This window comes from Piliocolobus tephrosceles, chromosome 4 (assembly GCF_002776525.5).
Source record: "Piliocolobus tephrosceles isolate RC106 chromosome 4, ASM277652v3, whole genome shotgun sequence".
Classification (NCBI taxonomy): domain Eukaryota; kingdom Metazoa; phylum Chordata; class Mammalia; order Primates; family Cercopithecidae; genus Piliocolobus; species Piliocolobus tephrosceles.
In genome coordinates this window covers 166,331,126-166,356,475 of record NC_045437.1, presented here as the reverse complement: position 1 = coordinate 166,356,475, position 25,350 = coordinate 166,331,126, and the positions used below count along the sequence as shown (strand labels likewise).

At 34.9% G+C, this 25,350-nt stretch overlaps 1 protein-coding gene across 11 annotated transcripts in view; it reads left to right on the top strand.

Annotated features, from left to right (window-relative positions):
* CSNK1G3 (casein kinase 1 gamma 3) overlaps window positions 1-25,350 on the top strand; it is a 106,702-nt gene that overhangs the window by 24,827 nt on the left and 56,525 nt on the right. For 7 of the 11 annotated variants that reach the window (XM_023197132.2, XM_026454523.1, XM_026454521.1 and 4 more), the window contains exons 2-4: window positions 11,976-12,401; window positions 18,443-18,483; window positions 22,693-22,762. The exons of 3 other annotated variants lie outside the window; for them this stretch is intronic. In XM_023197132.2, coding sequence (XP_023052900.1) covers window positions 12,224-12,401; window positions 18,443-18,483; window positions 22,693-22,762 — 289 coding nt within the window. In that variant the 5' untranslated portion in view covers window positions 11,976-12,223. Of the gene's footprint in view, window positions 1-10,170; window positions 10,269-11,975; window positions 12,402-18,442; window positions 18,484-22,692; window positions 22,763-25,350 lie in introns of all 11 variants that reach the window. One more of the 11 variants, XM_023197125.2, reaches the window with a different exon arrangement.

Sequence of the window (25,350 nt, the reverse complement as noted above, 5' to 3'; positions counted from 1 at the left end):
GGTGGGAATGTAAATTAGTGCAACCTATGTGGAAAACAGTATGGAGACTTCTCAAATAATTGAAAATAGAACTACCACTGGATCCAGCAATCTCACTACTGGGTATCTACCCAAAGGAAGAGAAATCAACATATCTAAAAGATACTTGCACTCCTACGTTTATGGCAACACTGTTCACAATAGCGAAGATACAGAATGAACCTAAGTGCCCATCAAAGGATGAATGTGTAAAGAAAATGTAGTGTATATATATAATAGAATACTATTCAGCCATAAAAAAGAATGAATCATGTCTTTTGCAGCAACATGGTTAGAACTGGAGGTCATTATCTTAAGCTAGGAACAGAAAGTCAAATATCACGTGTTCTCACTTATAAGTGGGTACTAAAAATGTTTATACGTGGACTTAGAGAGTGGAATGACACAGTGGAGACTTGGAACGGTGAGGGGGTGGGAGGGAGTGGGATGATGAGAAACTAATTAGTGGGTACAGTGTACATGTTTTGTATGATGGTAAAAGCCCTGAGGTTGACCATATGCAATCTGTATTTGCAACAAAATTGTACATGTACCCCATAGATTTGTATAAAAACAAAAGCAGTATTTTAATGTAAGTTTTACAATAATGGTATACTGGGGAAAACATACATGTTGAGATGAAACACGCAATTTTTTGTGTGTGTATGGGAGCAGTTGTTTTTAAAAATCATGTTTTGAGCTGCAATTTACGTACAATGCATATATTTTAAATATAGTTTGATGAGTTTTGGCAAATGTATATATATATGTAATTTCCTTCCAATTAAGATATAGAACATTTCGATATACAGGAGTTGAACTCATCTCTGCACCAAGCGGACCTAATAGACATCTATAGAACTCTCCACCCCAAATCAACAGAATATACATTCTTCTCAGCACCACATCGCACTTATTCCAAAATTGACCACATAATTGGAAGTAAAGCACTCCTCAGCAAATGTAAAAGAACAGAAATTATAACAAACTGTCTCTCAGACCACAGTGCAATCAAACTAGAACTCAGGACTAAAGAAACTCAATCAAAACCGCTCAACTACATGGAAACTGAACAACCTGCTCCTGAATGACTACTGGGTACATAACGAAATGAAGGCAGAAATAAAGATGTTCTTTGAAACCAATGAGAACAAAGATACAACATACCAGAATCTCTGGGACACATTTAAAGCAGTGTGTAGAGGGAAATTTATAGCACTAAATGCCCACAAGAGAAAACAGGAAAGATCTAAAATGGACACTCTAACATCACAATTAAAAGAACTAGAGAGGCAAGAGCAAACACATTCAAAAGCTAGCAGAAGGCAAGAAATAACTAAGATCAGAGCAGAACTGAAGGAGATAGAGACACAAAAAACCCTCCAAAAAATCAATGAATCCAGGAGTTGGTTTTTTGAAAAGATCAACAAAATTGACAGACCGCTAGCAAGACTAATAAAGAAGAAAAGAGAGAAGAATCAAATAGACGCAATAAAAAATGATAAAGGGGATATCACCACCGACCCCACAGAAATACAAACTACCATCAGAGAATACTATAAACACTTCTACGCAAATCAACTAGAAAATCTAGAAGAAATGAATAATTTCCTGGACACTTACACTCTTCCAAGACTAAACCAGGAAGAAGTTGAATTCCTGAATAGACCAATAGCAGGCTCTGAAATTGAGGCAACAATTAATAGCCTATCAACCAAAAAAAGTCCAGGACCAGATGGATTCACAGCTGAATTCTACCAGAGGTACAAGGAGGAGCTGGTACCACTCCTTCTGAAACTATTCCAATCAATAGAAAAAGAGGGAATCCTCCCTAACTCATTTTAGGAGGCCAACATCATCCTGATACCAAAGCCTGGCAGAGACACAACAAAAAAAGAGAATTTTAGACCAATATCCCTGATGAACATCGATGCAAAAATCCTCAATAAAATACCGGCAAACCGGATTCAGCAGCACATCAAAAAGCTTATCGACCATGATCAAGTGGGCTTCATCCCTGGGATGCAAGGCTGGTTCAACATTCGCAAATCAATAAACGTAATCCAGCATATAAACAGAACCAAAGACAAGAACCACATGATTATCTCAATAGATGCAGAAAAGGCTTTTGACAAAATTCAGCAGCCCTTCATGCTAAAAACGCTCAATAAATTCGGTATTGATGGAACGTACCTCAAAATAATAAGAGCTATTTATGACAAACCCACAGCTAATGTCATACTGAATGGGCAAAAACTGGAAAAATTCCCTTTGAAAACTGGCACAAGACAGGGATGCCCTCTCTCACCACTCCTATTCAACATAGTGTTGGAAGTTCTGGCTAGGGCAATCAGGCAAGAGAAAGAAATCAAGGGTATCCAGTTAGGAAAAGAAGAAGTCACATTGTCCCTGTTTGCAGATAACATAATTGTATATTTAGAAAACCCCATTGTCTCAGCCCAAAATCTCCTTAAGCTGATAAACAACTTCAGCAAAGTCTCAGGATACAAAATTAATGTGCAAAAATCACAAGCATTCTTATACACCAGTAACAGACAAACAGAGAGCTAAATCATGAATGAACTTCCATTCACAATTGCTTCAAAGAGAATAAAATACCTAGGAATCCAACTTACAAGGGATGTAAAGGACCTCTTCAAGGAGAATTACAAACCACTGCTCAGTAAAATAAAAGAGGACACAAACAAATGGAAGAACATACCATGCTCATGGATAGGAAGAATCAATATCATGAAAATGGCCATACTGCCCAAGGTTATTTATAGATTCAATGCCATCCCCATCAAGCTACCAATGAGTTTCTTCACAGAATTGGAAAAAACTGCTTTAAAGTTCATATGGAACCAAAAAAGAGCCCGCATTGCCAAGACAATCCTAAGTCAAAAGGACAAAGCTGGAGGCATCACGCTACCTGACTTCAAACTATACTACAAGGCGACAGTAACCAAAACAGCATGGTACTGGTACCAAAACAGAGATATAGACCAATGGAACAGAACAGAGTCCTCAGAAATAATACCAAACATCTACAGCCATCTGATTTTTGACAAACCTGAGAGAAACAAGAAATGGGGAAAGGATTCCGTATTTAATAAATGGTGCTGGGAAAATTGGCTAGCCGTAAGTAGAAAGCTGAAACTGGATCCTTTCCTTACTCCTTATACGAAGATGAATTCAAGATGGATTAGAGGCTTAAATGTTAGACCTAATACCATAAAAACCCTAGAAGAAAACCTAGGTAGTACCATTCAGGACATAGGCATGGGCAAGGACTTCATGTCTAAAACACCAGAAGCAACGGCAGCAAAAGCCAAAATTGAAAAATGGAATCTAATTAAACTAAAGAGCTTCTGCACAGCAAAAGAAACTACCATCAGAGTGAACAGGCAACCTACAGAATGGGAGAAAATTTTTGCAATCTACTCGTGACAAAGGGCTAATATCCAGAACCTACAAAGAACTCAAACAAATTTACAAGAAAAAATCAACCCCATCAAAAAGTGGGCAAAGGATATGAACAGACATTTCTCAAAAGAAGACATTCATACAGCCAACAGACACATGAAAAAATACTCATCATCACTGGCCATCAGAGAAATGCAAATCAAAACCACAATGAGATACCATCTCACACCAGTTAGAATGGCAATCATTAAAAAGTCAGGAAACAACAGGTGCTGGAGAGGATGTGGAGAAATAGGAACACTTTTACACTGTTGGTGGGATTGTAAACTAGTTCAACCATTATGGAAAACATTATGGCAATTCCTCAAGGATCTAGAACTAGATGTACCCTATGATCCAGCCTTCCCACTACTGGGTATATACCCAAAGGATTATAAATCATGCTGCTGTAAAGACACATGCACATGTATGTTTATTGCGGCACTATTCACAATAGCAAAGACTTGGAATCAACCCAAATGTCCATCTGTGACAGACTGGATTAAGAAAATGTGGCACATATACACCATGGAATACTATGCAGCCATAAAAAAGGATGAGTTTACGTCCTTTGTAGGGACATGGATGCAGCTGGAAACCATCATTCTTAGCAAACTATCACAGGAAGAGAAAACCAAACACCACATTTTCTCACTCATAGGTGGGAACTGAACAATGAGATCACTTGGACTCGGGAAGGGGAACATCACACATCGGGGCCTATCATGGGGAGGGGGAAGGGGGGAGGGATTGCATTGGGAGTTATACCTGATATAAATGATGAATTGATTGGTGCTGACGAGTTGATGGGTGCAGCACACCAACATGGCACAAGTATACATATGTAACAAACCTGCATGCTATGCACATGTACCCTAGAACTTAAAGTATAAAAAAAAAAAAAAAAGATATAGAATATTTCTTTTCTCCAGAAAGTTTCCTCATGACATTGTACAGTCAAATTTCCTACCACCCTACTTAACCGCTGATAGGATTTCTATCACCTCAGCTTAGTTTTGCTGATTCTAGAGCTAAATATAGCTAGAATCGTGTAATAGGTAATTGTTTATGCCTGACTTCTTTTACTCAGTCTAATATCTGAGAAATTCACCATATTGTTGCATGTATCAGCAGTTTGTTCCTTTTTAATGCTGAGTAGTCATCTATTATATGACTGTACCAATTTGTTGATTCTTCTGTTAATGCACATTTGGTTTCCAATTTTTGACTATTACTCTAAGTGAGGCTGCTGTAAACATTAGTGTACAAGTCTTTCTAAACATGCATTTTTATTTCCGTGGGTAAACATCTAAGAGTGGCATTGCTAGGTCATAGGATAGGTGTATATTTTACTTTGTAAGAAACTATCAACCTTTTTTCCAAAGTTATACTATTTTTTACTCCCACCAGCACTTTTTTGAGAGTTCTAGTTCTTCATTCTTACCAACACTTGATATTGTCAGTCTTTTAAATGTTAGCTATTGTAATGGCTGTGAAATGATATTTCATTATGGTTTTAATTTATATGTGCATGACAAGTAATGATTTGAGCACTGCTTCATATGCTTTGTGGCAATTTGTATATATTCTTTGTGAAAAGAGTCTGCTCAAATGATTTCTATATTTTAAAAAATGGAGTTGTTCAATGAGAACACATGGACACAGGGAGGGGAATATCACACACCAGGGCCGGTCAGGGAGTGGGGAGCTAGGAGAGGAATAGCATTAGGAGAAATACCTAATGTTGATGACGGTTTGATGAGTGCAGCAAACCACCGTGGCACATGTACCTATGTAACAAACCTGCATGTTCTACACATGTATCCTAGAACTTAAAGTTTAATAATTAAAAAAAAAAAGTTGTTTTTCTTACTGTTCAGTTGCAACGTATTTATCCACACTCATATAAAATAATTTATCCCATTGTGAAGTGTTTGTATTTGTTTTTTTAAAGCTGTCGTTTGATGAGAAATCATTGATTTTGATGACTCTAAGATTTTTAATGATTAGTGATTTTAGCATCTTCTAAGAAAGTTTTACTTACCTTAAGATAGCAGAGATACCTCTCTGTGGTTCTGGTATTTGTATTTAGGTCTATGATCCATTTCAAATTATTATTTTTTAAAAAAACATTTTTGTAGAGACAGGGTTTTGCTTTGTTTCTCAGCCTGGCCTGGCCTCAAGCAATCCTGCAGCCTTGGCCTTCCAAAATGCAGGAGTTATAGGCATGAGCCACCACGCCTGGTTGTGGGTTGAATTTTGTCAAACATAATCTCTTGTCTGTAGAAATTATCCCATTGGGCTGTGACGCCAGCACTTTGAGAGGCTGAGGCGGGTGTATTGCTTGAGCCTAAGGGTTTGAGACCAGCCTGGGCAACATGGCAAAACCTTGTCTGTACAAAAAACAGAAGTAATTAGCTGAGTGTGGTGATGTGCGCCTGTGGTCTCAACTACTTGGGAAGCTGGGGTGGGAATATCACCAGAGCCTGAGCAATTCAAAGCTGCAGTGAGCTGTGATTGTGTCACTGCACTCCAGCACTCCAGCCTGGGTGACAGAGCAGGTAAAAAGAAAAAAAAGAAAAAAGTCCCTGTGGGTTTTCTTTTTTCTGTTAGTTTGATGGTGCATTGATTTCAAATGTTAAGTCAGTCCTGCATTTCTAGTATTAAACCCTGTTTGCTTATTATTTGTTAAACTTTCTACATATTTGCTTATGTTGTGAAGAATTTTTGTATCTATGCTCATGAGAAATGCAGGTTTAATTTTCTTTGCTTGAATTGTTTTTGTCAGACTTTTGTATTAGGAATGTGCTGATCTCACAAAGTAAATTGATTATTCTTGTGTCCTGAAAGAACTTTAGAATAGTACTATTTTTTCCTAATATTTGATAAAATTCACCAGTGAAATCATCTTTATGGGAATACTCTTTTTTAATAGATTAAGTTTTAAAAATAGATATGGAACTTTTGATACTTTGTTTCACCTTGTATCCCTATATTACATTTTTCAAGGAATTTGTCCATTTCATCTGTACTAAATTTATTGACCTAAAGTTACTCATAGTCCTTTGTCCTTCAGTATTTATAGGATCATTTTGATATCCTTTCTTTCATTGTTCTTATTGGTAATTTATATATTCTCTTTTGTTCTTGATCATTTTTGCTAAGAGTTAGAAATTTTGTTGACCTTTTTCAAAGAATCAGTTTTTGTCTTTACTTTTTCTATTGTGGTCTGTTTTCTGTTTTGTTGATTTTCCTATCTGGATAATGTCTTTGGAAATTATTGACACTTTCTTCTGCTTCATCCAGTTTGCCATTAAGTGTATCTAGTGAAGTTTTTCATTTCAGATATGACAGTTTTTATTCGAGGGTCTCTTTTTTTTTTTCTCTTTGTTTTGGTATTTTTCCGTTTATCAGCTGAGAATTCCTGTTTTTGCTCATTAAGACTCTATTTTCCTATAAGTCTATGTTAGTAATAACTCTACTGAAGTACTTCCTCAACTCTTGTCTGATTTGCTCTTTTCTTTAGCTGTTTTAAGAAGGAAGTCCAGATAACCAATTAAAAACTTCTTTTCTAATATAGGCATTTAAAGCTTCTAGTTTTCTGCTAAGCATTAGAATTGCAAATTAGATTTTTTTCTAATTTCTGTTGTGATTTTTTATCAACTCATGAATTTAAATGTGCGTTTAATTTTCAAATTTTGGGACTTTTGTAGATGCTATACAGCTATTGATTTCTAATTTAATTATTTTTTATTTTTTTGAGATAGTGGCTCGCTCTGTTGCCCAGGCTGGAGTGCAGTGACATGATCTTTGCTCACTGCAACCTCCACCTCCCAGGTTCAAGTGATTTTCCTGCCTCAACCTCCCGAGCAGCTGGGACTGCAGGCATGCGCCACTATGTCTGGCTAATTTTTGTATTTTTTGTAGAGATGGGGTTTAACCATGTTGGCCAGACTGGTCTCGAGCTCTTGACCTCAAGTGATATACTCACCTTGGCCTCCCAAAATGCTGGGATTACAGGCATGAGCCACCAAGTCTGGCGATTTCTAATTTAATTCTATTTTGACCAAATATACTCTGTAATATTTTAGTTACTTGAGATTTAAATTATATCACAGCATATGATTTTTCTTGGTGAGCATTGAAAGGAAATTTTATTTTGCGGTATTTTATAAATGTCAGTTAGCTCAAGGTAGTTGATAGTATTATCTAGATCTACCATATACTTACTGATATTTTGTCTTATACCTTGTTGATTATTGAAGGCATACTGTTAAAAATGTTTTACAATGATTGCCTTTTTTCTTTTTAGTTTTGTTTTGCCTCATTTTGCTCGTATATATTTATGGTTTTTATGTCTTTCTGTTGAATTGATATTTTTATCATTATGAAATACACCTCTGTAAATTTGGAGATAATCCTTTGTTTTGATGTCCAGTTTGTATGATAATATTATAGCCTCACAAGCTTCGTATATGTGCTATTTACACAGTATATCTTTTTCTGTTAACTTTCAGTCTATCTTATATTTGTATTTGTTTATTTATTTATTTTGAGACAGGGTCTTACTCTGCTGCCCAGGCTGGAGTGCAGTGGCTCAATCTCAGCTCTCTACAACCTCTGCCTCCCAGGTTCAAGCCATTCTCCCACCTCAACCCCCCAAGTAGCTGGGACTACAGGTGTGCGCCACCACACACCTGAAAAGCCAGGAGGCTTTTTATTTTTGTATTTTTAGTAGAGATGGGCTCTCACCATGTTACCCAGGCTGGTCTTGAACTCCTGAGCTCAAGAGAATCACCTACTTCTGCCTCCCAAAGTGCTGGGATTAGTTGTGAGCCACTGCTTGTCTTTGTATTTAAAATAGTTTCTTGTAAACAGTTTGTAATTGAGTCTTGCTTTTTTATATAGTCTGACAATTTTTGCCTTTTTGGGGGAAAATCTGGTCTGTTTCATTTTATGTATGCTTTAAAGTCCACTGTCTTGCTATTTGTTTTATTTTATCTCGTATGTCTTTTGTTTCTCTTCTGTTGTTTCAACCAAGTAATGTTTAATCTTCCATTTTATTTCTTGTCCTGGTGTTTTAGCTATTCCTGTTGTAACTAATTTTTTATTGTTTGAACTAGGTATTAAAATGTGCATTTTAACTTATCATTGGCTACCTGGAATTAATATGGAACCACATAATTCTTCACAAATATAATATTTTCCCCATCTGTTTTATTTTTAATTTATATATTTAACAAATAAAAGTTATATATATTTATTGTGTAGAACATGACATTTTGAAATAAGTATACATTGTGGAATAGCTAAATAGAGCTAATTAACATATGCATTACCTCAATTTTTTTTGCGTGTGGTGAGAAGACTTAAAATCTTCTCTCAATTTTCAAGAAGGAATCTTAAAACAGTGTAATTCCATTTACAACTCCCCCTCATTGCCATTTATGTTGTCATATATTTTACTTTTACCTGTTGTATATGATACTAAGAAATTGTTTATGCTTTAAATAGTAATTTATCTTTAAAGGAAATGAATAACCATGCATTTCCTACTTTCAGTGCTCTTGATTTCTTCTTAAAGTTTCAAATTTCTGTCTGGTATTATGTGATTTACTTCAGCTTAAAGGACTGTTTTAAAAGCATTTCTGTTGTGCAGGTCTGCTGGCAACTAATTCTCAGCTTCCCTTCATCTAAAAATGGCTTTTTTTCCTCTTTGTTTTAAAGAATAATATTACTGGATGTAGAATTCTGAATTGATCAACACCTGTGGCAAAAAGAGGGGAAAAAATAATTCTAGGTTGAAAGTTTTTATTCCCCCTTTCATTGCTTTGAAAATATCCTTCCATTTTCTTCTGGGCCTCCGTTGTTTTTCATAAGAAGTTAGTTCCCCTGTATGTCATGTGTATTTTTTTCTCTCTCTTCTTTCAAGATTTTTAATATTTTTGAATTTTAGCAGCTTGACTGTGGTATGCCTAGATTTAGTGTTTTTGTTTGTTTGTTTGTTTTACCAAATTTGGGGAGTTTTAGGCTGTTTATTTGATTTCTTCTTGTTCTCCAGTTAAATAGGATTCTAACAGCTATTTATTAGTGTTAAAGTCGTGTCTTCTAATTCAAACGTCAGGGTCATCTTGGGGTCTGTCTCCTTTGACAACTTTGTTTCTTGGCCATGGGTTACACTTGATGCTGCTTTACATGTTTGGTAATTTTTAGTTGTGTCATGGACATTGGAAATTCAGTATTGTTGAGAGTCTGGCTTTTTGTCTTTTTGAGACTTGAGTTTTGTTCTGGAATGCAGTGTGCTCAGAGCTACTCTGAATCCTATCTAGGTTTATTTTTAGACTTTAGTTGGGACAGTCTAGAGTAGGCCTTATGTTGGGTATGGTCCTTACTTTTAAGAGTTTATATGGCATCTGAGCTGAATGCCTCAGTTCAGCTGGGATATTAGTGAGTTTCTTCTACTATGACTGAATAGAAACTTTAAGGTCTCTCAGTTCTGTGCAGCTTCCAGTGTCTCCATTCTTCATTTAACACTGTAGTAGCTATTTTCTGCTACGTTTTTTAAGACTATTCCCTTTCACACATGTAGCGTAGCCTTCTGCCCTGCCGCCACCTTACCTCACCAATCCACTGCAAAACTCCTTCATTTTTGATACTGTGTACTGCAAATTCCTTTTACTTCAACAGCTGCAAATTCTGATCTGTGATCACTGGTGTGTTGCCTGAGCCTCACCTCCTTGTGCTGTGGTCAGGAAATTGCTCCTAGCCAGAGAGCTTGGATGAAGGTGAGACCCACCTTTTGTGTTTTTTTCTCAGGGATCACAGACTGTATTGCCTATTATTTGATGTTTAAAAACAGGTGCTTCATATGTTTTGTCCAGCTTTCTACTTGTTTACAACAGGCAGAGATATTCAGTATAGTTACTCTGTCATGGCTGGAAGCAGAGTAAACAGGAGCTCACAGTTTCATCTGCAAATAAGAGTATGGCAAATAAAACAAGAAACTTCATAAATAGACTGGGTGTTAGGACTGATTGTGGAATCCTAATTAGGGAAAAGGAGTCAGGCTGGTGGGAGCAGGGGAGTGTAAAAAGTAAAAGCAGATAAGCTGTAAGTCTGTCTTTCTTCATAGTCCAGGACACATAGCCCTCCTGCGCAAAAAACTCACAGTCTTCCTGTGCCCAACTTAACACCAGACCTTCTGCTGATAGAAAAATGCAGGTTAGCTCACTGCAACCTTGGCATTATCAGTACTGCACATAGCCCTCTCCAGCACAAGAACGATCCTATAAAATCCCCACCAAGCCTTGGTGTCTTTTCAGTCAGCTCCTCTCTCGCTGATCTGCCCATTGCTTTCTTGCAAAGTGTTTTCCTACTTTTTCTAATAAGTCTGCCTTTCTTTACCAACTGTCTTGGTAAATTCCCTTATTGCCTACACCACAGGCCCCAGTTAGTCACTACTTGCAACAGTAATTGCATATTTGGGGAGTTGCTGAAAATTACTCAGAAAATACTATTTGTTTCAACACTTGTGGTTGCATTATATAATTAGAAAACTTCTGTAATAGGAATAAGTATTTGATATCAATCCTTGTTTCTTCATTAGTGACTGTATTTTGAAGTTATAGCTTCTTTAATAGCAAAGAATGAGAGCCCACTCAGATTGTTCAAACAAAGGTAGGGAAATCTTGTAAGGGTGCAGAATTACCACAGAATTGAGGTACATTTGATCACTGCAGTTCCCAGAGAATATGAATGGGGCAGACTCTTCCAAAAGCCTTGAAAAATATTTTGAGCTTTAATGTTGTTATCTGTATGTTAGAAATTTAATACCTAATTTCTGCATCTGATAAGGTTGATGGCTGTCAACATTTCATAGTCTTGCAAAATTACATTTATGTTTTTAAGGTCCAGGTTAAATGTTATATAAGAATTAATTATTTTCCTTGAGGGGTAGGAAGAATGTTCTTGATACTGTCAGTTCTGTGCTCCAATCCCATGTGTAATTATAGGGTAATATTTGAATAAATGAAAATCATGAGAATATATATTTAAAAAAGACTGAAAATTATTAAGTAGATGAACATGGGGAATATATATTTTTATTAAGGTACTTTATTTTTATAATTCATTCTCTTTCTGCTTCTAAATTGAAAATCTTATATTGACTTACTGGAATGTTTTGAGTACTTTTTGTCTAATTGAGGTAATTTTAAGTTGAGAGGTTTATATTAGTGAATATATGTTGATTTATGAAACAGTATAATTTTGTTCTTTTTTTTTAATTTTTAAGAAGTAATTGAATCCCTGATATCTTTGTTTCATATCTTTGGTATTAAGGTATATAAATAAAAAAGTGTACTGTGGTTTGATTTCAATGGGCATCAATAGATAGCAGTAATTCTTCCCTAAACTTTTGTTATGTTATCTAATTTCCCAGACATGTATTTTTAAATTCTTAGTTGACTAATTTAATTTTCTTAATATTCTAGCTCTCTATCAATATCAGCTCACATCATTGAAAAGATAATTTTGAAGACATGTTTTGCTGAAAAGACAACTGAGAAAAATTTTACGAATGGGATGAGCATGCTGCAGTTAACTGACTACCTGCTGCAATTTGAATGTTAACATTACCTATCTGGTACAGTTACCTAGTGATGTACCTATTTTCACAATACCCTATTTCAGTGTGCTTGTCTTGATTAAAGAATTCAAAGTGGAGTACCGCAAACTTGATATGGAAAATAAAAAGAAAGACAAGGACAAATCAGATGATAGAATGGCACGACCTAGTGGTCGATCGGGACACAACACTCGAGGAACTGGGTCTTCATCGTCTGGAGTTTTAATGGTTGGACCTAACTTTAGAGTTGGAAAAAAAATTGGATGTGGCAATTTTGGAGAATTACGATTAGGTAAGACTATTTTGTTTATTCCATTATGTTAGAAACATTTTAAAAATGGGAAGATACTTTCTAATGAAAATGATTTAGTTATTTAATTGTTTAGTTGTTTAATGGTTGTGGTAATTTTAAAGAATACATATGTTGGAAATTTCTTTTGTACTTGTATTTTCATGTGTAAGAAATTTCCTAGTACAGGAATGTCTACTTTAATCATCTGGAGATTGACCATCCAGATTATGAGAAAACAATTAAATTAAAATAGCCCAGTAGGCTGAAATAGCTGCCAGTAAAGACTTTGCAGTGTTCTTTAGGAATGATTTTTAGGCTACTCTTTCAGATTCAAAAATGATTAGTAACTGATAACTTTTGGGGCATAGGGATGGCTTAAAGTCAAGTTAATATACTGAAACTGCATAGAATTAATGAAATTTACATCACTGTAATTTAATTTTTTCCTTTCTACCCTTCCTTCTGCCCCAAGTATGTCTGGGGTGGAGCTATATATGTCATATACTGAAAAAGAAGTAAAACACCCCTTTCTTTTGTAGTCTGTGAATAGGCAGGAATAGGAGTATGATGGCTTTTTAGTACATCTATCTGTCTGTTCTATCTGTCTGATTTATGTATGGGTCTTTGATATGTGTGTGTGTGTGTATACATCTGTATATTTATGTAAATTTATTTAAATGTATTATCTCTATGTCTCTGTGTTTTATGTATACTTATAATATGTATGTGTAGAGCTAGTTTAATCATTTATTCTTCCTTTTTCATAGACTTCTAAAAGGGTATTTTACTGCTTCTTCAAAAAGCCTCAGATGGTTTCTTTGTTAAGAAAATGTTATTACGAGCATTAGTCTTTCTATACCTGGATAAACACTAATGTTAAAAGCTGATTTGTATTCTTAAAGTACTTTCTTTAAAACATCATTAATAGATACATCTTTAACATTTGATTACTGGTACTGAAATTTTATATGGTTAGTATTGGGTAAGAAAGACTATAAGGTATACATGTTATAGGTAAGTGATTTTCAAAAAAGTGCTGTTGGTATTTGGGCCTGGGCAGTTCTTTTTAGGGGTAGAAGACTGTCCCAGACATTGCAGGGCTTTTAAAAGTTGAGACCTGTGGTGTTTGGCATGGTGGCTCACATCTATCAACCCAGAACTTTGGGAGACCAAGGCAGGAGGGTGACTTGAGGCCAGGAGTTCAAGACCAGCCTCTGCAACATAGCGAGAGTCTATCTCTACAGAAAATAAAAAATTAGCCAGGTGTGATGGTGTATGCCTGTAGTCCTAGCTATTTAGGAGCCTGAGGCAGAAGGATCACTTGAGCTGAGGAGTTTAAGGTTGCAGTGAGCTATGATTGTGCCGCTGCATTCTAGCCTGTGTGACAGAGTGAGACTCTGTCTCAAAAAAAAAAAAAAGGCCATGAGATTAAAAAGAATAAGTAAACATTTAAAATAATAATTTTAAATTACATTTATTTGCTTTTAAATTTAAATATGTGTTTATCATTTTTATCTAGATTCTGTTTTTATTTTAAAATGAACAGTCAGGTGTGGTGGGGCAGTTACTGGAGTGGAGTAGCTGAGGTAGGTAGATCACTTGATTCTAGGAGGTTGAGTCTAGCATGGACAATATAGTGAGATCCTGTCTCTAAAAAGAAATAAAAATAAATAAGGATGGTGATTTGGTGTGCAAATGCTCCTTAACTTAAGATGGGTTTACATCCTGATAAACCCATCTTAAGTTGAAATATCGTAAGTTGAAAACGGGCATTTTATAGACATAATGACATTGGAAACCTCAAAACACAATATCCAGAAAATGCTGGCCACGCAGTACGCTGTAGAATATTGGTTGTTTACCCTCATGGTTGTGTGGCTGACTGAGAGCGGCAGCTCACTGCATCTGCCCAGCATAGTGAGATAGTATCATACTTCATATTGCTAGTTCAGGAAAAGATCAAAATTCAAAGTATGGTTTCTATTGAATGCATGTTGTTTTTACATCATTATACAAAGTTGAAATATCTCAAATTGAACCATCATAGTTGAGAACCATCTGTGTTTGTAATTGTCTTTTATGTGTTGGTAGTAAGGTTTGCATTCTGCATTGGTAGATGATTTCTAGTTCAGGCAGTCAAACTCCTAGGAATGTTTTTGACAGGCACTGAATAAGACCAAACATAGCTAGCTAAAATATAGGGTCATATTATATATGTATTTTTCTTTTTCTGTATATTATGATGTTTTGACGTCTTAAAAAACCTTTCCGGCTGGGAAGAGATTGCCCCTCCAGAGGTTAGCCAATTCTTAGAAGTAGCCAAAAACTGAGCTGGGAGCATGCCTATGATATGCACACTAACCAATCCCCACCCCTTTTCTATCTGGCCTATACACCCAAGAGGCAATATTCCTCTACCTTATCATCCCCAGGGCCAGGTACCTGGAAGCTAGAGACCCATTCTTATAGCCCAGAAGTCACTAGAATTATTCAAACTAAGTAATCCTTAACCATTTACCCTGCCCTGCCTTGCCTTTCCCTGGGAAACCCCAGTAAATGCTTTGGCCTAGGCATTCCCCTTGCTCTTGTTTTTCTGCCACCTAACCAAAACCTAGCGTTTCCCCTATGATCCTGTGTGGCATGTGATGTGACTTCCTGTCCAGAATTTGTAAGTATAATAACCTTTGTTTTCATGAGGGACTTTCCTTTGTACTCTGTGGCCACATCTGTCTATCATATAAAAGAGCACGGAAGAGAATATTATGTATTGCTTTATGAATAACCATGTCTGAAATAAGACATTGTAACTTTTGACATAATTAAGGGTGCCACAGGAGCTTCCATAACATCTCTTCATTTTTGTTTTTTCTTTTCTTATTCCTACATAGCTAGTAACTCCTATTTTATTGTTTATATTTGATAATTGCTTTGTTGAAAATTCTGCAGGCCTTACAATATATTATCAAATGAATATATAGATTTGAATGGGTTCATCATTTTCATGTTTATTGATTTTTCTGCTGTTTCTAACCAAAGCTACCATAAAACTTACCTGAAAAATGTAATAACTAAGGAATAGACTGTAAGACGGTAACAAAAAAATCCAATATATAGTGGTTTCAAGCAAATGGTTTATTTTCGTTTCACACCACACAGACCAGAGGGAGAAACCTGAAGGCTGTCAGGGTACCTCTGCATCCTTAATATATGACTTCAGTCTCTGTGCACAAATTGCTTTAGCTGTTTCCATCTCCCAGCCAGCAAGTATACAGAAAAAAAGGGGCAGGAGCATATACATTCCTTTCTGGAAGTGAGGAGGAACATACTTAATGTCCACTGCTATTTAGCGCTTAAGTCACATGGCCACACTAAGCTGAAGGAGAGGCAGGCAGTGTAGTCTTTAGCTGGGCAGCCATTTTCAAGCTTGGGCATTCTGTAGGGGGAGAATGGCTATTGGTGGGTAAATAGTTGTTTCTGCTGTAAACATATATAGTTTTTGAAGAAAATAGTTTTTGATAATTACCACCCCAAAGCCACAAAATTGGTAAAACTATATTTTCAAGTTTAATATGGCACAATGCTTTCCTGGAAATGTCTTTTAAAATTGGATTAAAACATCACTTAACTGGCACCAGTTTACTTGGATTTTTCTTTTAATGGGATTCTCACTACATGCACATTCCTTCCCTTTTACTCACACCTTACTCACACTGTACATAAACACATACTTTGCATCATTTGTTTGTTTATGTGTATAACAAATACTGGTTAAAAGTGAGGCTGTGGCTATGCTAGGTGACAAAAATGCACTTGTGTTTTTGTTTAATCTTTGTTCATCATTGTGACTTCAAGTTTCAGCAAAATCTCTAGTATTCAAGAAAAGATGATCCTTTTAGGATTTAGCTTTCTGCTGTGACCTCAAAGGTAGACATTGGAGTACAAAAATAGTACTTTTAGAGGCATTTGGTATATTTTGATTCTTTGAGATCTGTAGTTAACCTAACTTCTTGTCATGTGAAGCTTTTTCCTTGTGTACTTATGAATAAACATCATATACAAAATAGTTATGAAAAGATGATAATATGTTTGGGAAATACAAATTCTGTCTTGGAACTCAAAACCAGAATTGTCTTTTGTTAATGTTCTTTGACATTAAGTTCTTCATTGTGAATATCATTAAATTATTTACTGCCAAGTTTAATAGAGGAAACCTAACTTTTCATACATAATGCATTTTTAAAAATATATATGAAGGTATATCTATATGTTGAACTAATTGACTAAAAATATGAAATATTCTGTAATTTTTGAAAATATGTATATAAGTTCAATAAGTATATGAAAAGAGCTTAAAGTTGACCACTTTTGGAACTTCTGTTGAGTTCCATCCTTTTTGCCAACTGTATTGAGTTTATGACACCTATGTTACTTAGTGTGAATATGAATACTTCTTTTTGTCCTTTATTTTCACTCAATTTTGTACAATAAGGACAAAATTCAGAAAAGTATTATAATATTTGTATAAATAAACACTACTGTACAAAGGTAGCAACACAACTAAAGCTGAAATTTTGCCTAGAAGTTTTACTACTGTTCATCAGCTGCTGTATGGAAAGAGGTTCAGGCTATTATGTTGGAAAATCACATGTGTCAAAGTTGTTGATTTGCTGCTTCTGTGTTCAGTAGCCAATGTGACCAGGGCCAGTTGCTCTCACTGTTAAAAAAAAAAAAAAACCAAAAAACTGTCATTGTTCTGTTTTCCTCACTATGAAAGTAATATATGCTAATTGAAAAAATACTGGAAATTCAGAAATCATGTACTGTTTTTTCATTCTTTTTAATGTACTTACACATTAATTAAATTATCTTCATATACTTAGTACTTCCAAAATTCTCCTTAGTACTCTACTTTGACTACAGATGCTGACCAGTTGGAATTTTCTAGATTATTTTTGATTTGCCAGTGCTAAAGATTACTGTAATACATTTGAATTCTTTACATGTTAGTGATATTAAATCTCTAATGATATTCAATATTTTAAATATTTTATGTAATCAAATTTGTATAAAACATTATGATCCTAATTTTTATTTTTTAATTTTTTTGATGGAGTCTCGCCCTGTTGCCCAGGCTGGAGTGCAGTGGTGCAATCTTGGCTCACTGTAACCTTTGCCTCCTGGGTTCAAGCAGTTCTCCTGCCTTAGCCTCCTGAGTATCTGGGATTACAGGTGTGCGCCACCATGCCTGGCTAAATTTTGTATTTTTAGTAGAGACAGGATTTCACCATGTTGGTCAGTCTGGTCTTGAACTCCTGACTTCGTGATCCGCCTGCCTCGGCCTCCCAGCGTGTTGGGATTACAGACGTGAGCCACTGCGCCAGCCATGATCTTCTTATGCTCAGAAAATCCTTAATGTATGGATGTGATAAATATTCTTGTTTTTAGCTTGTATTTAACTCTTAAGATATTTGGAATTAATTTGGTTGTAAGGTGAGGCGCCAGTAACTATTTTTCTCCTCAAAGTGGTTAATTAGTTTATCACAGCCAATTATCGAATGTTTTAAAATTTTATTTCAGATATTTTAAGTTTATTTAATATATTTACTGGATTAAATACGAGTCCTAGTAAGATTACATCTCATAATAACAATGGATTTAAAATGAAATGGTGGTTGGGAGAGGAATTTGGTATTCTTATATAGGAGTTCTGGTTTTGAAATTTTTTCAGCATGCATTTGACTACTGATTACTTTTAAATTGTATACAATATTCCAACAAAGTCAGAATTTTTCCATTTTTATAAGTGAACTATTAGTATCTGTAGTGTTTGTATCACTTTCTGCTCTGAATCTAGGTGAAATACTAAATACATCATTGAGTTGATAATAAGTTTAAATATTTCCTTGTTAAGTTTTTTTGCCAAGTAGAAGCAAAAACCTATGCTTTAATTAAATGTATTATGTGCTTTTTTTCAGAGTTTTATATAATGTATCTTTAAAATCAGTTACTTGCAGAATCTGATTTTTTTTTTCTTTTTCAAGGGAAAAATTTATACACAAATGAATATGTGGCAATTAAGTTGGTAAGTTCCTGTTTCTTAATTTTTCTTAATTATTTTTGTTACTTTTTAAGTGATTAATTTACATATTTTAATTTTTTGTTTGCATGTCATTTGTAATTTGGATGCTTTTTTGACAGTTAATGTATAGCTAATCTTTTGTTGTTAAACTCCTAACATCATCCTGCTCTTAAAGTATATGGTAATGTGTAGGACATTTTTGTTTGTCTGTGCCACGAAAACTCAATCCCTTTACTTTGGCAGCATTATAGAACTGAATTTCTGGATCATGGCCCTATTTTTAATTTAGGGAAGGCTTTTTAATTAGATAAAAATTAACGAGATTTTGCCTTCTGATTCAAACATTTTGATAAAACAAAAGTGTTCTTAGTATTCAGGATTATATTCTTTGACAACATACTTCCAGGTAGCTTCTGAAGTTTCTTTTTAAATTGTTACTTCAAAAATATGGCAAAGCTGGGTATTGCTTGACTTTCAGGGATCCAGAAATGCTTGATGTGGTAGGTGATAGATAACAGGGAAAGCAAACTCCCGTGAAATTATTCTAAAGTCTTCAATATGCCCAGTATGACAGCTGCAAAGCAGAGAGAGATCTCTTTTGGAAAAATTGGGATCTAGGAATTATTTTTATACGACATACTTTTTCTGGTACAACTTTTCTGTCTGGTTTGCCAGCCACGTTTCCCTGAAGTTTAGCATGGCTTGGTTTTCTCTGCCTTTCTCAACCTTGTCTGTCAATATAACCTCTGTTCTTAGGGTAATGTAAAATGAATATATAAAAGAGAGACTATTAGGAGAAGAGGCAAATGGGAGGAAATAGAAAAACTCTACTATTTAATATTAAGTATCTTTTGAGTATAGATCAAGTTTTAGTGTAACAAATGTTTATTTTCACTCAAAATAAAGATGTACAGTAGGGTTGCAGTGCCATGAAGAGAGACTGGTTGGCTGACATGTGGCTTTAACCCGGGTTTTAGCTAGATGAGTCCATCTTGGTATTAAGATCTGGTCCTTGGCTTATGAAACAAAACCTGGGAAGGTTATCTCACCAGTTGTCAGCGTTTCTTAGAGGTGGATTCACAGTAATCAATTCACACTATCAAGCTCTCAGATTCAGGAAAGAGTGAATTTCTAACTAATAATGAGGTATTTTACAGGTCTAGAAAGCCCAAATTTCTTTCTATAGGCCGATGTACATAGAAAGCCAAGTTAAAATTACAAGGTCCCCTCATGAGCGTAAAATCAGAACAAGAGGTTGGTGAATATTAATCACAGTGGGGAGGCCTACTGTGGGATCCGCCTGCCTCGGCCTCCCAAAGTGCTGGAAATACAGGCTTGAGCCACTGCGCCCAGCCTGGACATTGTTTGAACAGGCATTGCCGACTTTCATTTCTTTGAAATTCTTCGTTTTCTCATGTTGTAGGCCAGTGGTCCTGAACCTACAACAATTCTTGTGGTGTGGAAAGATAAAAGTGTGGCAGTGTTTACAGTCTGTGCTATTGATGCAACAGCCTGTAGAGAGCAACTCTACTCATGGGAGCGTGTTTTGTATGTGAATGATATTTATCTGATATGTTAAGGCAGATAAACCATGGTGTCAAAGCAGAAACCCCTGCTCTAGACTGACCTTTCCTTGTCTGTTACATTCATTAAGTGGTGATCCTTAGGTCCTATTATTTATAGATTTGGAACTTGTTCAGACCATTGATGCCTTACTAAACATTTATTATGTCATCTTTCAGCCTTCTTATATACATACGCATATATAACTTTTTAAAGTTTATTTTTGTGCTGTATCTCTGTCCTCTTAATTACTTTTCTCCCCTTTTTTGGCAAGAAAAAGCAAAATGATCGGCTTCTTAAAGCACAATGATCAGCATTACATGTAATAATTATGGTTATTCATTGTTCTTTGGGGGAACTAGGAATAGTTTTGGATCTATGTTTCTAGTATTTTGAGTTTGTAAAGTGGTATCTAGTCATGTTCACCTCAGATTCATCCAAAATACTGGAAGGACAGAAAACTTTTCACATATACCGTTGAATGATAGTTTGTTACTTAGTTCATTATTTCCTTATATGTTTTTTCATTTGTATCTGTTATATCTATTTGTGCCAGATAACGTGATTTTGTTTAGACATGCCATAAAAGTAATCACTTGAAAATCTTATGTCTGTGTACCTCAGTGCTATCTGGCTTTTATACTTTGCTTGGTACAAATAAAGGCATAATTTGATAACCTGAGTTTGGAGAGCAGATTTCTGTGACTGCTTTCAGCTTCGTCATCTCTTACGAAGATTTTTTTCATTTGTCTAGTATTACCCTAGTTCAGATCAATAGTTTGTTTCAAGATAATTTGTTAATATTACCTGAGCTACCATCCTTATATCTTGTTGTACATGAATAATGAAAATGTCATCCTGGGGAAGGTGACTTTTATTATATAGTGTTAAAACTTTGCTGCTTAAGTACTGGAATCTAGTTGAAATGACTCAACTAAGTCAGATTTGGCTCTCTATTTTTATCTAAGGGGTATTAGTGATTGAATAAGTTACATATTTAATTTTATTTGTGATTGTTTACATGGACATCTTTTTATTGCATCTTAAGGTTACGTACTTCTAGGTAGTTAACTGAATAATTATAGGTAATATAGTGCTATATGTATAGAAGGCACTGTTTTAAGTACTTTATAGAAAGGTTAAGTTTTAACCCAATTTTACAGATGAGGGAACTGGAAAGTACAGAAAAGTTAAATAATTTGCTGAAAGTTACACAGTTAGAAGTAGAGGATTTAGGATTCAAACCTAGTACAATTTAGTTTCAATGTCTGTGCTCTTAACTACTGTACTATCCTGCCTCTCAAGAACTAAGCTGATTGTTTTCTCCTGTAATAAAATTTATAAATTTTGCAGTGGGATATTAATGTTATTTATGTGAATTCTTTTGTTGTTGCTCATAGTTTCATTATGATGTGTTGGTATAAAATTCTTTTTAGTTACCGTGTTTGGGATTCACATTCCTCTTGAATTGGTGGTTTGTTATCCTCATCAATTCTTGAATATTCATAGCAATGATTTATCCAATTATTGCCTCTGCTGACTTTTCTGTCTCGTTTCCTCCTGGTACTCTTATCAAGTCCATACTAAACCTCACTGGATTGTCCAGGTCTCTAATCTTTTCTTCTGTTTTCCAATTTTTCTTCCTTCGTGATGCATTCTGTATAGTTTTTCTGTCTGCCTTACAGTTTCCAAATTCTCTCTTCTGTTATGCTAATCTGATGGCAAAATGAGTTTTAAATTTAGTTATTGTATTCTCTTATTTTTCAAAGTTCTATTGATTCTTTTTGAAATTTTCTCTTACCTTGTTATACTTTTCTGTTGGTTCTTTTTTAAATTTCCTGTTACCCTGTTACAGTTTTCTACTTCTTGTATTTTCATATTTAATATTATTTCTAATGTCTAAAACCTATGTTTCCTCTGTACATGTTGTGTGTGTGTGTGTGTGTGTGTGTGTTTATGAATCTCAAAAACATTTTATGTCAAATGATAAAAGCTGGACACAACAGAAAGCATACACTGTATATCATTTAGGTGAAATCCAGCAATAGGCAAAACGAATCCAAAGGTGGTAGAAGTAAAAAAGGGATGATGGAAATGCTCTATAGATTGGTGTGGTGGTTATACGGATATATGGAGTTGATACGGATTTAACGCTTATGAACTGTGTGTTTTATTGCATATGAGTTACACCTTAGGGAAAAAAATTTAAGACATTGTTGCTACTATCAACATTTTCATATTACCATTTTTGTTCTTTCTTACTATCCTATGGCTTAACTTTAATCTAGAGCCTTTATGTAAGAAATATACAGTTCAGAGGTGAATTTGGGGAACCGGAGAAATAGTAAAAGGGCCATCATTTCTCTAGTGATGAATGTTCAAAACATATTTTTCTCAAGGTCAGAGTCAAACTTAAGGGATTTTTCTGCTGCCTGATCTAATGGCTACTTAGTTTATGTACATTGGTAGCATCATTTTATTTTACATTGAACAGAAAGTTGATTTTTATATGAATCTAATCTTAGACAAAGATGCCTACTAGACTATTACATAATATAGGCATTGACACCAAAATTTGTAACATTTGTGTTGGGGCCTAGTGCCCTTTTAATAACTTAAATGTCTTTTTTTGTTTGTTTTTTCAATTAGGAGCCCATGAAATCAAGAGCACCACAGCTACATTTGGAATACAGATTCTATAAGCAGTTAGGATCTGGAGGTAAAGTCTTGTATTAATTTTTAAATTTGAAATAAAGTGGATTGTCATGACTTTTTAGTTTCAAGGAATTTTTTTTAAGTTTGGTTAAGAAAATCACTTCATACGGCTATGTTTATTATACATTTTCTTACTATTAGGATCCCTTTTTAATTTTATGACAAATTTGGAGCTTTTTATGTTTCTGCTGATATAAGTAGAGAACATTGTGAAAAAATTTAATATGAGAATATAAAATGCATACTTCTTCCATATTCTTAGTCTTTTTGGCACTATTATAGCTGTTGAAGTGGCTTATAATATAGTGGTAGGCTGTAAAATGGCCACATAGAAGATATCCATATCATAATCTCTAGAACCTCTACATGTTACTGTGTGAGAAAGACTTTGCAGGTATAATAAATTAAGGATTTTGAGATGGAGAGATTATTCTGGATTATCTAGTGGGCATTAAATGCAATTACAAGTATCTTTGTAAGAGAGGCAGAGGGACATTTATACACACAAAAGGAGTAGGCATTGTGACTGGAGCAGAGCAGCCATAAGAACCTGGGAGAGGCTTCTAGTACTTTTGCCTAGAGTCTCTAGAGGGAGTGTGACTTGCAAACACCTTGATTTGGCCCAGCAAAACTGATTTCAGACTCTCACCTCCATAACTGTGAAAAAATAAATTTCTGTTGTTTTAAGCCACCAAATTTGTAGTAATTTGTTACAGCGACCCTTGGCAACAAATGTGGGTATGTTTTTAGATAAACTCTAAATTTAAGTGAGATTATTTCATGCCACTACAGATAATTCATGGAAAAACTTTCTGTTATATGTTACATTTTCTTTATGTTAAAAGGTTCTCACAGCACTTTTCTGTATACTTCTATTCAATAAAGGATTTTACTTGTATAGCTTCTTGTATGATACAGGTAGAGGAATTTTGTTTCTCCAGATTTAATGAAATGGAATTTCTTCATGTATCTTTTTGTAAGCATGTTTACATTCTATGGATAGAGCTGTCCATTTAATACTGATATCAATTTTACATTCTGTTTTTCTAAGAGCACACTTTGCAAATGAATAGTCATTGCAGGGACAATAAGTTTTAAATTTTGTAGTAATGTGTTCATCGCTACAGACTTCTTATAATACGTATTTAAGTCTGATACAGACAGGCCTCAGGGAGTTATCAGAATTATCACTGACAACTGGGATTTAAAGGCTATTGGGATAAAACTAATTAAGTGTGAAACTATACATATTAGTTAAGACTAGCAAATAAGAAGTTAAGTGGGAATAAAATGAATTTATTGACTCATGTACTTGGAAATTCAAGAAAATGACTTGATATATAAGACATTGTTCTATCCAGTGCTTCAAATACTGTCATCAACATCTCAAGTCTCTATGATATGCCTTTTGAGTATGTGTAGGCTTCACTCTCTGGTTGGCCCTTCTTAAGAGATGCTGGAGGTGGCCACCAATAACCTAGGCTTAGCAATTATGAAAGCATCTCTTTCCTAAAACTTTCAGCAAAAGTTGTAGGACTAAATCTTACTGCCTTATGTCCTGCTTATCCCTGATTTAATTACTATGAATTTGATTGCCTCAAGTTAGATCAAATGCTTATCCGAACTTTAGGGAAATCGAGGTGTTATGTAAGGGGGATTGGATGCCAGGGTGATTAAAAAAACACACATCTATCTAGTACAGTAGTAAAACTGTCATTTGGAAGAATAGGATTGAGTGGTTTAATTAGAAATGAGTAAGTCAGTTTAGAGTTTAGCAAGTCATTGAATTGAATAACAAATGTGTACTTTTATTATTTTAACTTTTTTCTGTTTTATATTTAAAAACTATGTCAGAGATAGTAAGACTAAAAATGAAACATCTTTTAGGACTTGAATGCCATAGGACTGCAGTGTTGCACAACTGCAGGGACCACCATTTACAGGGTAGTCTCTATTTACTAAGGGTGCTATGCTCCTCTGTGCTCTATGGGTGTCATTTACATAGATTGAAATACAAATGGTCCTTCTGAAGGTGTGCATCATGTGGCTCTGAGCTCTGACACGTGTGGGTATTTTAGAGTATTTTGTACGAGTCGTGAATTTGGGCATGTTTTTTGTGTTTTTTTCGGTCATTTGTGAATTTTATGAAAGCATTTTTAAGTACCTTTATGAGCTTTGTAGAAAATCAAGAGTGCTTAATTGTTTTGGAAGAACTGATGACTTTTAAACAGTTTGATTTTGGAATTCATATCTGAAAAGATTATATTTTCAGACTGCTCTTAATTATAAACGGGCTATTTAGAGTAACTCAGCCTATAATTTTCCTATGGTTTGCTGAATTTCATTTATATAGCAATTTGTTTGTTAATATTCTCTTTAAAAATAGATATATTTAAGTATCATCCAGCATATATAAAGAACTTCTAAAACTCACCAACAAAAATAGACAAATAAAGGACAAATAAATTCTACTTACATGAGGCACCTGGAATAGTCAAATTCATAGAGGCAGAAAGTAGAATGGTGTTTTCTGGTGGCTTGGGGAGAGGGCAGAAATGGGGAATTATTGTTCACTGGGTAAGAGTTTCAATA